Raw genomic sequence first — 17,838 nt, forward strand, 5'->3', positions numbered from 1 at the left:
CCTTTAGTGACATGCTGCAGATGAGACAAATAAAAAGACACAAACTGAAACTGATTCAACTAAATTCCAGGGCTGTAAGAGTTCTTCAACCTGTACATGAATTATCTTGGACATTAATGACCTGGTATCATTCAGCATTTGTAGAACAAGAATTATAATTTATACATTATTGTCCAACCAAAATGGAAACCTCTACACAAACATATAATAATATGTGATCACAACTAAAAATTATATCTGTAAGTTGTCCAAATGTTATCATTATCTGCATTTTAAGAGGTTTTTGCATAAAATGTACACATTTTTCTTTCTATAGCAATAGTTCACACTAAGCAGCAATAATGGCTGGTGCCTATTTCACAAAAAAGGCATGAAAACAAAAAATGAAACTAAAACCTATGTTTACATCTACACTTAGCCCTGTGTGCATTCCAACCTGTATCATTGGAACATTCATAGGCATTTGGCTAACATGGTTCAGAAACAACCTAGACACATCTTCTATCTTGGCTTGGGCTGTTCCTGGCAGAGGAAGCAGCTGAAAAAAGGCAGAAAGGTCAAATCCTACTGTAGCAAGCAGTTACTCAGCTGGACGGAGAAAGAGGGGAAACTAAGGGTTATGGGGTAGAGGTGGAGGAAATGACATGGAATAACTCAAGCATTAATCAATTCTGGGCTGACTACAAAGATGCCAGCTTCTCCTATTTCCACTTGTCTACATGCTTCAGTTCCCAGTTAATTCCTATTTCAAAGGAAATATCTTCCTTTACAACTGAATAATCATGCTGACCATCAGTAATTTGTAAGCAGCTTTGAAACCATGACAACAGGTTTATAAAGCTATGAGGAGGATTAACTCTTCCAATTAATGCAACTAAACATCTGCTTTTGTTTCTATTTTTATTTTTTCTGAATTGCAAATATTAAATGAATTGGTAATTAAAATGGTCAGAATAGATGTTTTTTAAAATAATAAAAAATCATTTTGAATATTTGCTATGAATTAACCTTGCAAAACAAATGATTTTCTGTCATTGCTTGCATGGCGGATACAAATACATTTACTACATACTTCGAGGCCAAGAGATGACTAATGTCACACATTATGGCCAACTATTACATTCCCACCCAGTAATGTCTCACACAAGGGTTGTTAACAAACAATTTAATTGAAAGACACCATCTAACAGCATCTGATGGGAGGCAGAAAACAGACTGCCTACAACAAGGTATATAATGCACCACAAGAACAAAGAACAGCATGTGGTATATGGACCATGTTCAGTCATTTCTGCTTTATGAGGAAAAATAAAAACAGTAGATTACTAATTAAAGCCAAATTAAATAAGGCATTTATATTAAATGAAAATTTGTCATAAGGAGGAAGATAATTGTAGAGAACAGGATTATTTGACTTAAATTTTTCTCACCCAAATACAAATAACACAAACTTTTTGTGGAACATGGTTTCTAGCTTGTCAATATCATTGCAAAGATGACTAAGAATATCTACAACCCTTATGTATATAGTCATATTACACAAAAGTTTCACTTAAATACGACTAATACAGATACTTTGTACATATGCTTACATGTTAGGTCAAACTGCGAAAACAACATATACTCTGAACTGCTTTTGCACCATCTGAACAAGAGTCTTTGTTGCTTATCTGACTGATTATTTCTAATAAACTACATGACAGACTCAGATCTACAAGGACATTATCCTAAATCAGATCTGGATCTAAGCAGTTTGTATCCAGCTTGTAAGTGAGCATAATAGGATATATGATTTACAAGACTGCAACCTGATGATGCAGATGCTGCTCCCATCAACTGTTGCTGTCGTACAAGAGATACTGATGTCTCGCTCATTCATAGGCCAGAAAACGTGTCACAGACTATACCTTTTTTCAACTACAAAGCAGGAGAATGAACAAACTCCATAAATGTAGCAACAATTCTTCCATAAACAAACACTACTTATGAAAATTAAAAAATTCCATACATAAAACATGTGACTGAAAGGTCATTTACCACTTTCTGTTACGGGTAATTACTGACACAATGTAGGAGGTGAGGGAAACTGCTCAGGAAAACTCTTGTTTGAGCTGTATGATGCATGACAAAGACTTACAGTGCCAAAAATTGGAATTCTGGGTAAGAATATATCCTCATGTACCCTTTTAGCGGTTAGAGAGAGAAACTGAAAAGTCAGCATGCAGATATGATAATGATGTTAATCAAGATTTTAAATATTAAAGCATTAACAATGGAATCACTTGGCATATCAATGCACTTCAGAAAATATTTCATGACTATTCAGACTTGACTTTAATGAGAAGTAAAAGACAATTTTCCACAAATGTTGGTATTTTTCTTCTTTTTCCTGTTTCATTAAAAAAAATCTTAATTCCATGAGGTTTGTTTTCACTTTTGACCCCCTCCCCATCCACCCCCCATTCAGGTGAATATAAATTAACAATGTAACAAAATTAATCACATTCAATTTTACAATTTAAGAAACCTTATGAACTTTTAGCTGGAGAAGTTATAATTTTCATATATGAAGACCACAAATAAAAACCAAATTAAAGTTTCATCTTTAAAGGTCTCATGAAGATAGGTCTGATTACTTCATGAAATTTTCTTTGTAATTTATGTATATGTATTCAAACAGAGTATGTTAATAATAAGCAGAGAAAATGCTGTTAGAGCAATGTGAATTACTGCACATGCTTGCTTATAAACCAAGTCAAACAGCAAACTGAAGAGACCCAGAGCTGTCATAAAATAATGTGCCCACAGATCTGGGTCCATGCAGTTCGTTAAGAATAATCAGGACAAAAACCAACATAAATCCTGATCAGCAGGTGCATTATGTGATGCAGATCAAGGTCTGTGTTATTTGCAATTGGACTTCACTTGTCTGAGTTAAAGAATGTGCCTGCAAATCTGGGTCTATGCAGTTTGTTAAGAGTGATCATTACAACAAACAACACAGATCCTGATCTGCAGGTGCATTATGTGACAGCAGATCAGGGTCTATGCTGTCTGCAGTTGGACTTCACTTATAAGCAAGTATATACAGTACTTAATGCAAAATTCCCAATACCATTAGAAACTCTGTCACATCAGCATAAACCCTGGATTAGCATGGTTCATCAATTTCAAGCATCATTAGCTGGAACCACCTGTATGCCAATGAAACCAGCAACATGTATGTCCTCAGCGAAATCTGCAATGTGTGGCATTAGTCATGTTTTCCACTTCTAAGTTTTTCAGTTTTAAAGTTACAATTTAACACCTGATGTGCAAGTTCTTCCTTTAACTTCTGTCCTTAGGGACTCTACATGACTATCATTAGGCCATTTTAACCTAAATATAATCTGTCATTAGGGACTCTACATGACTATCATTAGGCCATTTTAACCTAAATATAATCTGTCATTAGGGACTCTACATGACTATCATTAGGCCATTTTAACCTAAATATAATCTGTCATTAGGGACTCTACATGACTATCATTAGGCCATTTTAACCTAAATATAATCTGTCATTAGGGACTCTACATGACTATCATTAGGCCATTTTAACCTAAATATAATCTGTCCTTAGGGACTCTACATGACTATCTTTAGGCCATTTTAACCTAAATATAATCTGTCATTAGGGACTCTACATGACTATCATTAGGCCATTTTAACCTAAATATAATCTGATACTGATATTAAAATAAAAAAGACAAGTCCTTGATCTGATATTAAAAAACTTTTCACACAGATGTCTGAATTTTCAATGTAAGCCAAGTGAAAATAAAGTGAAAAGATAACATTTACCAATATCACCGGTGGAATTTAAGTTTTAGACTCACAAGTTTTATAAATGCCAGGCTTGACTCAAGACTGATTTTAGTGCTCAGTGTTATCTGTTAGAGGTGCAGATCAAAGAGGAACAACTCCTCTATGGTATCAATACAGGCCTCAGGTGACTATAGCTAAGTGAGATTCTATGTACCAACCCTTAAGACAGGGTCCAAATTTTACATCTATTTACAGAGGTGACCCAGATCTAAACATTAAACCTGATGTCTGGATGGTTCAGAAAATAATATGTTATACTAATATAATAAATGGCCCAGCAAGAAACAGTAATTAAACTAAAGCTTGAGTCTCCAGTACAAAACGTTGTAAAGAACATCAGGCCAGAGTCCTATATATGTACTGTCAAGTCCTTGCTTCCAACACACTCACTGTCAAGTCCCTGCTTCCAGCACACTCCTGGTCTAGTCCTGGACTCCGAGTTTCTAGAATTGTTTGTACAATTTTATAAATAGTAGCAAGTTTGTTCGTGGCCCTTAATTTCCATTATCAAGTCCTACTGAGAGTTTTGATACCAGGCACTACTGTTTAAAGCTTGAGGAAGATGACACTGTGAACCATCAACTTATTATGAGTTGATTTTCTATAAAGTATCTTTTTGCAATCATGTTATTAACAAAGAGAAATTTTTTTAAAAAATGTACAGTATTCTAAATGTCTGTTTCTCCCTTTACCATTTTAGGAGGTTGGGGTGATAGTGATGGAAATTAATCATTATATCAGGATAGATCTGGATCAACTCTGTCATTGTTATGCTGTCTTTCTTTTTTGCAGCGAGGTAATTCTATGCCATCACCAACTAGATATATTTTTTATTCCCACTCCATCTTTTGTTCATAAATTCAAGATATACTCTACCTCTTCATCACCCTGTACAAACAGAGAAAACCTCATTGTTATAGAATTAAATAACTGAATGTATTCAACATTTAACGTTCTACAGCACTCCCTCACTATAAGTCCCTTCATTATAACATGGTTCCTGTTATAAGCTCACTATAAGGCAGTATATAGTATGGCACTCATGGGCAGCATTATAATGAGGGAGTACTGTATAATGTAATTCATTATAAAGTGGTCTCACTATAAGGCAGTATATAGTGTGGCTCTCATGGACAGCATTATAATGAGGGAGTACTGTGGTCTCACTATAAGGCAGTATATAGTGTGGCTCTCGTGGACAGCATTATAATGAGGGAGTACTGTGGTCTCATTATAAGACATTATATAGTATGGCCCTCATGGAGATCATTATGAGGGAGTACTGTGGTCTCACTATAAGGCAGTATATAGTATGGCCCTTATTGACAGCATTATAATAAGGCAGTACTGTACAAGTATAATACCATTAATAAAAACTATAATTCATACCTTGTTTCATCCAAGACAAGTTATGTCTCTTATGAACAAATGCGATATTTACAATTCAGATCTCCTATATATGCAAGACTTCTTTTATCCTACATCAGGACACTGACATAAAAATTACTGTAAACCTAGAGCTTTTCATATTAAGGACTCCATAGAGGATCAAATGTGAAAATCAAATAACTGCAAAGCACGCATTTTGAAAGTGAGAGATCAGTACAGCAAAATAAACGGTTGCAAAATCAATCAATTTTTGAGCCTTGAATCTGGAATAAAAGGTTAACAGTAATCTGACATTTTATTACCACAGCAAACTATAGAATCTGCTTACTAAAAATAAAAAACATCAAGGATATTAAAAATGCACAATACTTACTCATTTCATTTATCAAAATTATAATTTCTAACCTGATTATTGCCAGCAGGTCTCGAAAGCTGTCAACTTACTGGCATTTCAAAACCAAACAGGACTTTCTTTAGTGACACTGTTGCCATATCTGCATGGTCAAATCTCTGTTTTCAGGCAACAAATGTGATGAAGCTGACCATCTTTGATAAGTACTGAATAATTACGTAAATTTTGGAGTTACATCTCTTGGAACACATGTATGAACAAGTTCCTCTTGTTTTTTTCTTCAATCTTTTTTTAGATATATTATAACTAGACACTGCAAATATTGGATGCATATGACAGTTTGTACTGAAATCGACTGTTATAGAAACAAGAAAAAGTCAGTAACCAGTCTGACTGCTTATTTACATTGACAGTATCTGTTTTGGTTTGCAATGCCAATAAGCTGATAGTGTTAGGAACCCCCATGCAAAATCACGTTAAAATTGAAAAATTGATGAACAAAATGACAAAGAATATCCAAGATGTTTTTGTTCTTAAACTCAGTAGTGAGGTACAAACAAATGGGAGGTTAACACTAAAATTTTAACATGTTAATGCATCAATACTATTGTAAAGATCTTGACAATGTTTCTTGTAATAAATATTCTTATTATTAAATAGTGCTAGGAAAAATACTTGGTGCAATTTAAAGCAAACTGATGAAATGTATTATTATGGTGCACACCACATATGTATCACATAATTAGAATGATCATTAGCATCAGGAAATCATATTATAAAGATCCTTCTTAATGCTTTGACAAAACACTTACCATATTTATCCAATGGTATGCCAATCCTCGATGATAGTCAACCTTCACCCCTCAGAAAAGTTTGGCAAAATATATATTTTTGTCTAATAATTAGGTTAATCCCCAACTTTGGAAAATTCATTAGACTAATGCCCTGGTCTTTTGGGAGAAATACTTCAGCAATATTATAAAAGTAACATCACTGAGTAATGCAAAGTCCCTAAAGGACCTATCATTAAGTTGGAAGGGGGTTAAGGGCTGGGCTTGTTTTGCGAACAAACTATTCTAGCCAGCAAATCACTTAACGAAAGCTACTTTTGCTTTGTTTTGTAGAAATGGAACTGGTTCTATCCATCATGTTACTTTCAAAAACAAATTCACTCCTTCAATAAAACAGATCCATTATTCAACAGTTTCAAGCAAATATCCTCAGTATACTTTTTGGAAAGCTGGAGCTTAAGGCCAACTGTGAAGTTCAAATTTGAACTGTAGTAAGGTCTTATAACATAATTAATTCTTGATAGGAATTATGTAAAATGTAAACTCCTAATATCAATAAGATTTAAACATTACTGACCTTTTTGTGGTCATTACTGTCAAGTCAAAAAAATTTCAACAATGCAAATACTGTTTATTACATACAGAAGTAAAGGAAAAAACTATTTCTCCCATGTACCATTCTGCTCATCTAAAGCAGTTTGATATTTTTGCCATGTTTAGACTTGCTTCTACTTCTGATAAAAAAGACAAGGTAAGAAATAACTGCACACCAATCTGTCACTGATAACATTACAAAATGGTGGCTACTGACAATGTGACAAACATAATCACTTTGAAATTACATCTGTATTTTGATGAAGATAGAAAGTTGTTTATTTGGCAGTATGAATAAAAGAAGAAATATCTTACAGAAATTCAGAAATTGTCCATTTTTTATCTGGAATATAGCAATTCCCTTTCTCATGAGACCACCCTCCCTGCCAGGACATGCTGATCTTAACAGAGGCACCACACTACAGCTGAAAAGTGCTAGTCAGGATCTGAACCAGCAACCCTCTGGTTGCAAATCAGGGATGCGAACTACCAAGTCACCAAAGCTCCTGCATGTGGTGTCCTTGTGGTCACAATGTGCCACTTAGATACAGAATGAAAAGGTTTCTTAATACACCACTCCCTCAATAACTCGTGCCCCGATAACTTGCGAACCCGCTTATAACGAGGAGTCAGGCATGGATCCAATTTTTCAAACCAGAAAATACCAAATAATTTATCCCTATTCGTTGAACTTCTAGAAAATCATGGTTCAAACTTGGTAATGGAAACTTTGATATATCGCTCATTTTATCATTGAAAACAGTATATAAGACCTGGAAATTTTAATCAACATTATGAAATATCAACTTTTAATAAAAAGTCTTAGTACACAGCAATTAACGATATTCAAGGACATTTTGATCAATGAAAATGACACGCCTGGTGGAGACAGTAATTTAATAAATAAATACCAATTAAATAATTTTTTATCAGTTGAAATTTGTGTTCTAGTTTTATCTTTTAGTTCCTTTTAAGTGTAATCATCATAAATTCAATGTATCCTCTTGTAATAAAATGTAAAATGTGTCAATCTACTGTAACAGCTATGTCCAAGAGCATTTCTTTGAGAACCTAATTAAGTGCCCATGTTTTGATATTGGACTAGCTGAAGCATTTGTTATATTGTTGTACTAAATAAAAAGTGGGCCTCCTTTTCTTTTATCGCATTAATTATGTCTTTCAGATGTTGGACATTTTGAAAATAAATGTAATTTATAGAGAATAACAAACAACTTCAACAGAAAAAGTGCTTTATTGACAATTTGTCTCGACTCGATTATAAACAAGGATTCAGCCATTAAACAGCCCAGTCCACCCCACACACACACACAGCAACATGGCTTTCTGGATGTCTAGCGTATTTTTTGGCAATCCCTCGGTAACTCGCGCCCTCGCTTATAGTGAGGTCTGAAGTTTTTGGACCACGATGTGTGCGAGTTATCGAGGGAGAGGTGTTGCATGATTGACTCTTGCAAGAAGTCTCAATAATAAAAAGGATTCATTATATTTCATACAATTCAGCATCCATCAATAACATGAGCTTAATATGATCAACTGTAACATTCCCTTGAGTTTACACAACATAAGAGAGCATTTATTCTATGTTCTGATCCAATCTTACCTGTCTAGGATCAGACACAGGTGGGAGCACAACTGTCTTCTCCATTGTATACATCACTAACCTCCACAATTCCTGTAAATAACGAGACTTTTGTAAATTCCATTTGAGGAAGCAATAAACACAGTCCTATATTTACCTAACTTTAGTAGTATATTTGCGTTTGAAACATTTTAAGAATGGACCAATAATGAAATAAAAATGAAACAGAACCAGAGGCTGCTGTTTTGCCGACGTGCAAAAAATAAAAAAAATACAAGTACATATTTAATACTGTATACCATCATGACTCAAACACATATATACCTTACTTTCTGGCCTACAAGTTAATATTTATTGACATGGAAGTCTGGGTTTTGTCTTATACTCCAAACTGACTTATATAAGGATTATGTCACTGAAATAGCTTTAAGTGCCTGTAATATCATGATTTTTAAACATAGTCATCATAATCAGAAACAGGTCACACAACTGTACCAATTCGTGTTCAATTACCATGTCAATACATCGTTATAAACAAATAATGACTGCTCATATGTTATAATTTGTATCATTAGTTTGCATGCATTTGTATGTGCTTGTATTTTCTGATTTTTCCCACATGAAATAAAATAAACCAATTAAGGAGTTCACAATTCATGGGTTGCATAGTACTTATGGTCTATACTCTATAGAGTACTGTTCTAATACAAAGTGTATCATTTGTTCCTAAAAAAAAATAAAAAAATTACATGGAATTTTCATTATTCATCTTTTCTTCTTACCATACAGTGTACCTCATTCTTCCTGATTAAATTTTAGCCATAGGTTCATTGATATTTGATTAATGCACTTGAGGAATTGCTGGTACATCTTTTTCAGAGATAACTGATCTAACAAAGGGATGTAATCCACATTAACAACTTAAATGTTTGATAAATATTTCTATAAAATACCATAGGTTAAACAAAAAATTACCATATATTCACAATACTGTTAAATATTAACTAAAGAATTCACATAATATAGGTTAAATTTCAGAACAGAAATCGACTACTTGTAGATCAACAATGATCCATTTTTAGTTTTGCATTTCAGCTTAAAGCACATTATAATGTCAATGTATCACCCGTATTCATACTTAACAAGCTGTTGTTTCAATGCTGCTCTCTCATCATAACTGATGAATTGGACTTTGTGGTGTTTAGAGGGAGAGATCCAAGAGTTTTTGAGACTATTAAACACCTGATGTCAAGTTTTTCTTTTTCTGTTGTGATAGTATTGAAGTTTTGAGTTTTTTAGTTTTATTTTAATTTTTCAAATTCTAAAAGATTAATTCATTTCTCTGGAACATTTTGTGCTCATACAGAATTCTTGAACAAAGACTTTTCCTAAAAATTTTATTTGGATTTCCAATACCGGTGGATTAATTATTGTGCTTCTACAAGGAACTGTAGACTTCAGCACAGTACAGGCAGCATACGTCATCACCTTCCATCTTGGATTCTTCGTCGGGACTCAAACTTGGAATCATTAGAACATTTCAATATTAGGACTTCAAAATTTTTATTCATGGATTATTCTTGGATTATTTTTTATTTGATTCTTGAAACTGTAAGTTCATATTTTTTCATTTTTTACAATATTTTTCCAGGGAAATATATTATTATATTTTTCAAAGCTTGTTGTTTTCACTCTTTCTTGTGTTGTTTATTCGAGCCTAAACACATAACATAAGAATGTAATATACATCAATTACCAGTTTTATGATCTTGAGTGGATTCAGAACCAGATCTGACTATATCTTTTACTCCATATCAACTTATGGATGGAGGATGGAAAATTTATAAAATTAGCTAATTTGACTATTACTTCACATTGACTTATAGACTGCAAAATACAGTATCTATTTGTCTGTATGTCTACACACACATAATCAATCAGATTGCCATTTATTTTTGGCTTCTCTTTCATCTTTTTCTTTAAACCTGTTTTACATGTATTTGTCTCTTTCTTTTCACCTTGTTCACACATTGTATTTATTTAATGAGACAATTTTTTTAATTAATGAAACATAGATGTTTACTGACTTAGCTGATTGCCATTATGACTATTCACAATAGCAGTCAGTGTAACTCTGATGTAAAACAATGATGATTACAGCAAATGCAATTAGATTAATTAAAAATAAAACAATCATTCTATAAGTGGTGGGGCAGAAATGTCCTCTTCATACAAAGTTGCAAAATCAATGAGAAATTAAGTTGAATAAGCAAAAAGAATTCTTAGATCCATTGAGAAAGCAAGGAATTGTGTATTATTCCAAGTTACCAACTAAGCCAAGTCTACAAGATACTGCCAACCACCTTGCTGCTATGTTGGATTATCCCATCAAGAGGCACACTATAGGAGATTACATATGGAATGATGACAGACTTGACTATGGACTCCGGAACAAAAATAATAAAACAACTAAACATATCAATAAGAGAAAGCCTCATTTTATGATTCTCAAAATTCTTTGGACAGGACATTCCTGTACGTGATGAAATTCTGAGAGTAGGCCAAGTAATTTGCTACTGAGCTTATTGTGACTGTGTTTTCATATTCAAATGGCTGGAAAAAAGAAATAGTGTTCCAGACTAATGGACTGATGTATGAACAGACAGGCAATCAAATAACAGATGCCATTTGCAACATGTTGCAGTGGCATAAACATCTACTGCATATTATTACTGTTATGTTATGAACATGATGCACTGTAGATATACCGTATATACTCACCTGTAAGTTGAGGCCAACTGCAAAAACATCAGTGCACAGGTAGATCTGGATTTAATGTTTGATCTACTAATTACTTCTGGACCTGGATCTGCTTATACATTATGCAGCAGCAGATCTTGCTGTTTAGACTTGACTAATAAGCAAATACACATGGTAGTTCCTTACATACTCACCTTGAGCAAACGTTTAAGGACAGTCTTTTCACAAACTTGAGCAAACATTGTCAGGCTGTGAAGACAAAATGCCCAATGTTAGTAAAAGCAAGTGCAGCACTCCTAGCATGTCAGAGTTGTACCATGTATGAAATTTTGTCAAACATTTTTTCTACCACACTGTTTTTTGTTGAGAAATGAAAATTACTGAATGTTTATTTGTTGCAAAATTACTGTTTATGATGATGTCAAAAACTTTCCCAATATTAACATTATCATCTTTTTAACATTTTTTAATCTTCTCGGTTAAGCACATTAATGAGAATGTGATTAAGTCTTAGTAAAAACTCAACAATCAGCAAAATGTCATGAAACTGAGTTAAAGAGTTCTATTTCACCGTGAAGCATGCATTAAACCATCCTACTTGATGATGTATCTGACAATGATAGAATGCTGAGCACAAAACTGGCACAAGGTACTAAGGTTTTTACATAGTTTTCTCACACTTAAAGATATGATTTTAACCACAAAGCATACACCCTGATTTGCTGGCATATTAAGCCACTGCATATCAGAGTCTATGTTGTTGTTTGGCATGTGTTATACACAGAAAAAAATCATATGCACACTAAAATTAAATTACCATATATACTCATAAACAAGTCTGGGCCAACTGCAAACAACATACCAGTAGGCCCTGATCTACCATTGCAAAACAAGCTAGCAGATCATGGTCTTTGTTGTTTGTTGTTTTTTTAAAATTTATATACAGATTACTCCTAGTAAACTGCAAAGATCAATATCTGCAACACATTGTGCAACAGCAGATCTGGGTCTGTGAAGTTTGCAGCTGGACTTGACTTGTATGTGTCCATAAAAGATACCAGGCAAAATCTTGTATTTTACATGATTTGCAGATGGAGTTCTAGCTTTGTGCTCACTGACACCACATTATTTCAAGCCAACATCCCTTGTTAATGGAGCATTCATTCACACTTTGAAAAGATTATCAAGCCAAGTAATGATCGCATTCCCAGCCACTAACACAACACCACAACCCCTTCCTAAAATCAACACCATAGCCCCTTACTAAAATCAACACCATAGCCCCTTCCTAAAATCAATACCATAGCCCCTTCTTAAACTCAACACCATAGTCCCTTCCTAAAATCGATCTGGCTAGCATTACCCTATGCACTGATTTGGAATATTTCATAGATGATGGGGAATGATGGGGAATGGGGCCAGCAACCAATCATGTTTGGAATTTTTTTTTACATCAAATAGGAACTTTAAAAATAATTTTTGTTTGGGAATAAATCACACTGCAACATATTGCATATTGTCATTAAAGCTCAACTGTTCCCTGTTAATTCCATTCTCAACCTAAATAGTATATGTCAAGGCATTTCAGCACCATCATATAATAATATTTTCACAGGATGGACATGAATACATTCCTTCTGAGTAATTAAGCCATACCTATAGCTACCCACATTGTGCTGAACCCAAAAAATAACTGTTGAACTGCTTTCATTTGAAACAGAGTGTTTATACAGAGTTGGAAATTACATATACCATAATTAACCTATATATCCTTGCTCTTCCAATTTACCAAACACCACAGTTTCAAAACCTGCAATAATTCTAAATACTATACAAATGTTTCCAAACATGAGGAACAATTTTTAAAGCCAGTGAAAAATAAAACATTTATGATATAACTGAAATTAGAAAAATATTACTGACACACAAAATATATTAAAGAACAGACAACCATCACACCATGAAATCATTAGCCATATTATTTTGTGGATCAACTGAGTGTTGTCAATAGTCAGCAAATAAAAAGAACTGATACACTAAGTAACTCAAGATTACTCAGTGTGACACAACCAAAGACTTGATATAAAAAATTCACATTTCTCAGTAAAGTGGATTAATTTGTGATATAGAATTAAACTGTATTCTTTGTTTCCATTTTCCAGTAAGCTAAACTGTGTTGATATTTACTTATGAGAAAGCAGTCAATATCACTGAAACACAAGTTTCATAAGTTCTGGTTGTCTCACTTTTATTCAATGGCAGATTTCCCCTTGAAAACCTCATTTTAGATAAAGTATATTTGATCTTTCTATAGAAAATTCTTTACAAATAATTGTATCCTGTAAATGAATTCCCCAATCAGTCCAAGAAATTTAGCTCATTTATATATTTAGGGCAATTATCACCATATCAAACAATTTTGAAGGATAATACAAATTATCTTTCAGAAAGAAAAAGCAATTATCAAAACAGCTACAGACTGACTGACCTGCCATCTAGAAGATCCATGAGAGGGCTTAGCACCATATCAGATTCCTGCTGAATATTAGTTCTTTGGGATGGCTGAGACAAGGATACCTGTCCTGCACCCTTCACCCTGGACAGTAATGTCCCAAGTTCACGCACACTTTGCTGAATCTGGGGCTCCAGGCTTTTAGCAAATATTGTGCTGAGCTCATCAAGAACACCATTAAGTGTCTGCTGAAGTTCCTTTAAAATGTCTGCTGCAGCAGGGTCAAGCTAGAACAAAAATAGTCGACATATTTAATTACTATATTGATGAAACACAAATCCTTGCACTCTATATTTGTCTCCCAGTGACTAAATACTGTATTCCTAGGGAAAAGTCTCTGGCACCAATTTTTTTAAAATTTGCTTACTGAAATACATTCAGACCTTTTGAACACCCAATTTCTATGACAGGTCTAGCTCATGTTTCATTATATCTGCATATATGTCAATATAAATTTGTCATCTTCTAAACTGACCCCATGAGGAAAGCTCCATAATATTTACTTCTCAACTGATTACTCATCATATATTTTTTTTAGAAGGGAATGTGTAAATATAACATAGATGCCAGTGTGAAGCAAAAAGGACAAAGTTTTAGGTAAGCAACAAGGGCCATAACTGCAAAAGTTTTCAGACAATTAGTAAAATTTTAGTATGACTTGGGTCTCCTTAACATAAAGCCACATATTTAATTTGGTTTCTAACCATCAAATTCTTGAACTGAGTGGAGAAAAAATTATGTTGCAATAGCAAGGAAAAGTTTTGAGTCAAACTGGGCAATAACTAATTTGGAAAATAGTGAAAATCAAACCCAAAGTCTTCCTAATGTTAGGCCTCCAACCAACTTTGGTTGGAATCCATGAAGTCCTTCATATATTCAAGTCTAACAGGGGCCTACATTAAAGTCTATGTTGGCAAATGGCGAAAACTGAATGTGATCTAGATCTTCTCATGCTTAAGTTGATTTGAATCCATAAAGTTCTTCAAAACTTATTGAGCAGAAACAAAATTATGATGCAAGGGGGGGGGTTTAAAGTCAAAAGTCTGCTTTATGCATAGTATTCAACTGCCTCCAGATAATTTAAAATTATGCATGACATCAAGGAATCATCTGCAACTTTTGGATTTGGTTTGGTTTGACATTTGACAGCACAGCAACACATGCAAGTTCTTGAGTATTGGGGTGATTGGAGCAAAGTGTCCTGCTCAAGGCAGCCAGCATGGGCTTATCCAATGGTAGGAGTCAAACCTGCTCTCCTTTGGTCTAGCACACTATCTACTCAAACTCATGCCACCATCAGTCACCTCCTAAGGCATGAGGAAGAGCACATCAGGACTATTCTACAGCACAGAGCATGTAGTGTAACTTTTGGAGAAACAGATTACAATGTCCAAAAAATTTCATAAAACATGAACAAATGTGTTAAAACCTGACAGATGACTATTCTGGCAGTTCTGTCTAACTTTTGGCCTTGTACTGAACTTGGCTTTAAATTATATCATTCATGAAGTAGACATGAAAACTTAATACTTATAAATGCTATCCATTGTCACTTTTGTTTCTTAAAAGTAGCATTGGTCACAAACCTTTTCTCCACCCATGGACCCAAATACTTTTTCCAGCTGAACTCTAAGTTGCTGTATATTGTTCATCAAAATACATGCCTGAAAAACACAAGAGAATTAGTGGAATGTGAGTAATTAGCTACCCCTACCCAATGATAATGATGAGACTTGAGTTATAAAAAAATGTGAAGATAGCACAAGTAGAGTAATCCACTAAAACCTGCAGGTTTTAAGAGTAGCTGCATTATTCTGGCATACACTGCACCCAGCTGAGTCAAAAAGGGCAAGAACTCTTACGAAAATCAATGGAACAAAGATTTGTCAATATGTATATCTCTAAAAAAAAATGACCAAAATATGTACGAAATTTCACAGCAATCCATCAAAAGCCGTATTCAATAGATTCTGTCTTACACTGCATTCAACTGTAAAGGCAGTAACTAAACATAAATGTGGTTTTGTCAGTATGGGCATCTTCAGGTGATGACTATGCTGTGCACCAAGTTTAATGGCAATCCATCAAAAACTGCAAGACTACTTGCATTAACAAGTTTGTGTCATATGCTGCACTGAGCTGCAAGACAAGAAGGGCAATAACTAAAATAATTTGTTCATATGCAAATCTTCAGGTAATTACCATAATATATCATGACCCCACTAAAACACGGTAGTTGGGGTCCATAGCACATGACCAAACTATAACCAACCAAATAAGTTACAGTAGCTGAAAAAAATTATGCATATCTTCAAAAAATGGCAGGATGGGGATAAAACAGACTCATAATATGTACTTTTGATTAAATCAAGATAACCTAGTCTGAAATACACTTGTATATTAACAACTTACAGTTGTGTAGTACAATGCATACTCCATTAAGTGCTGTACATGTATATAAAAAAATCTATGAATTTGAGTATAGATCGCATGTTATAAGATTTATTTATTAGTCACAACTTGTTGGCAAACACAACACATATTTTAACAAAATGGTAGTCCTTGTTTAATCTATATCGATGATCACTATCATTTCACTATGATACTGTTACCAATAGCATGTTGTTTACATGCTACATGTACATATACTTAAATTGACCTTGGTCAGCTGGAGACAGCTATCTTTTTGCCAAGGCCACCCAGGGAATGAGGCAGTTAAAAGGTAAATGAAAACATGTAAACAAATGAAAACGTTTAGCCAATATTTCTGTGACATATCACATCTTCAATTAACTTGATGGCCAGATATCTGTGGTTTCAAATGACTGGATATCTAATTTGTGTTTTATGCCACCATTGGTAGTGATCGTAAACATAAACTTGTTTTCCTGCAAAAAGGAAACTTGGACAGCACAATAAATGTGTTCCATTCACTTTGGGAAATGCAATAATCAATCAGATTCCATTACTTTTATTTAAGTTTGGTGCTGACTTCCTTTGACAAGAAGTTGGCTTTCTGTGATGAAGGGTGGATGTGTTATTGAAGTCACAACTATAGGACAGCTTTGGAGGACCAAACAAATGCCCATTCCTTATAGTGGTGGCAACATCAAATAAGTGAAGAACACTGAGACTAATTTTTGTTTCTTTTTCTTAGTATTTATATAGAATGATTGGTGCTTCAAATGTAATCAGTTGTATGTTTTGGCAAAACTATTTTTCTCATTTGTAAAAAAACGGAAATTAGCCGTCGTTTGTAGCAGTTACTGTTCCTGCCAACAAAAGGTTGGTTGATTGTTGCTAGTTCTGGTAGTATGACTTTTGGACAGACCAACAAGTCAATCTCCGTTTTTTTATATATAATATATATATATATTTCCTTTCTTGACATGCAAACTATATGCACTAATGAGAACCAGATGGAAGGATGGATGAAAACATGTGTTACTTTATACCACACCAGATGGAAGGATGGATGAAAACAAGTGTTACTTTATACCACACCAGATGGAAGGATGGATGAAAACATGTGTTACTTTATACCACACCAGATGGAAGGATGGATGAAAACATGTGTTACTTTATACCACACCAGATGGAAGGATGGATGAAAACATGTGTTACTTTATACCACACCTGATGGAAGGATGGATGAAAACATGTGTTACTTTATACCACACCAGATGGAAGGATGGATGAAAACATGTGTTACTTTATACCACACCAGATGGAAGGATGGATGAAAACAAGTGTTACTTTATACCACACCAGATGGAAGGATGGATGAAAACATGTGTTACTTTATACCACACCAGATGGAAGGATGGATGAAAACATGTGTTACTTTATACCACACCAGATGGAAGGATGGATGAAAACATGTGTTACTTTATACCACACCAGATGGAAGGATGGATGAAAACATGTGTTACTTTATACCACACCAGATGGAAGGATGGATGAAAACAAGTGTTAC

General features: G+C 34.1%; 1 protein-coding gene across 2 annotated transcripts in view; it reads right to left on the reverse strand.

Annotated features, from left to right (window-relative positions):
- LOC149801686 (protein unc-13 homolog B-like) overlaps positions 1-17,838 on the reverse strand; it is a 271,956-nt gene that overhangs the window by 21,550 nt on the left and 232,568 nt on the right. The window contains exons 32-36 of one of the 2 annotated variants that reach the window (XM_089955954.1): positions 15,449-15,526; positions 13,839-14,089; positions 11,545-11,599; positions 8,612-8,683; positions 437-538 (exon numbers count right to left, since the gene is read on the reverse strand). In XM_089955954.1, the coding sequence (XP_089812080.1) occupies positions 437-538; positions 8,612-8,683; positions 11,545-11,599; positions 13,839-14,089; positions 15,449-15,526 (558 nt within the window). Of the gene's footprint in view, positions 1-436; positions 539-8,562; positions 8,684-11,544; positions 11,600-13,838; positions 14,090-15,448; positions 15,527-17,838 lie in introns of those variants that run through there. The other variant, XM_089955953.1, reaches the window with a different exon arrangement.

This window comes from Sinohyriopsis cumingii, chromosome 4 (assembly GCF_028554795.1).
Source record: "Sinohyriopsis cumingii isolate HCF-2022 chromosome 4, ASM2855479v2, whole genome shotgun sequence".
In the NCBI taxonomy this organism is placed as follows: Eukaryota; Metazoa; Mollusca; class Bivalvia; order Unionida; family Unionidae; genus Sinohyriopsis; species Sinohyriopsis cumingii.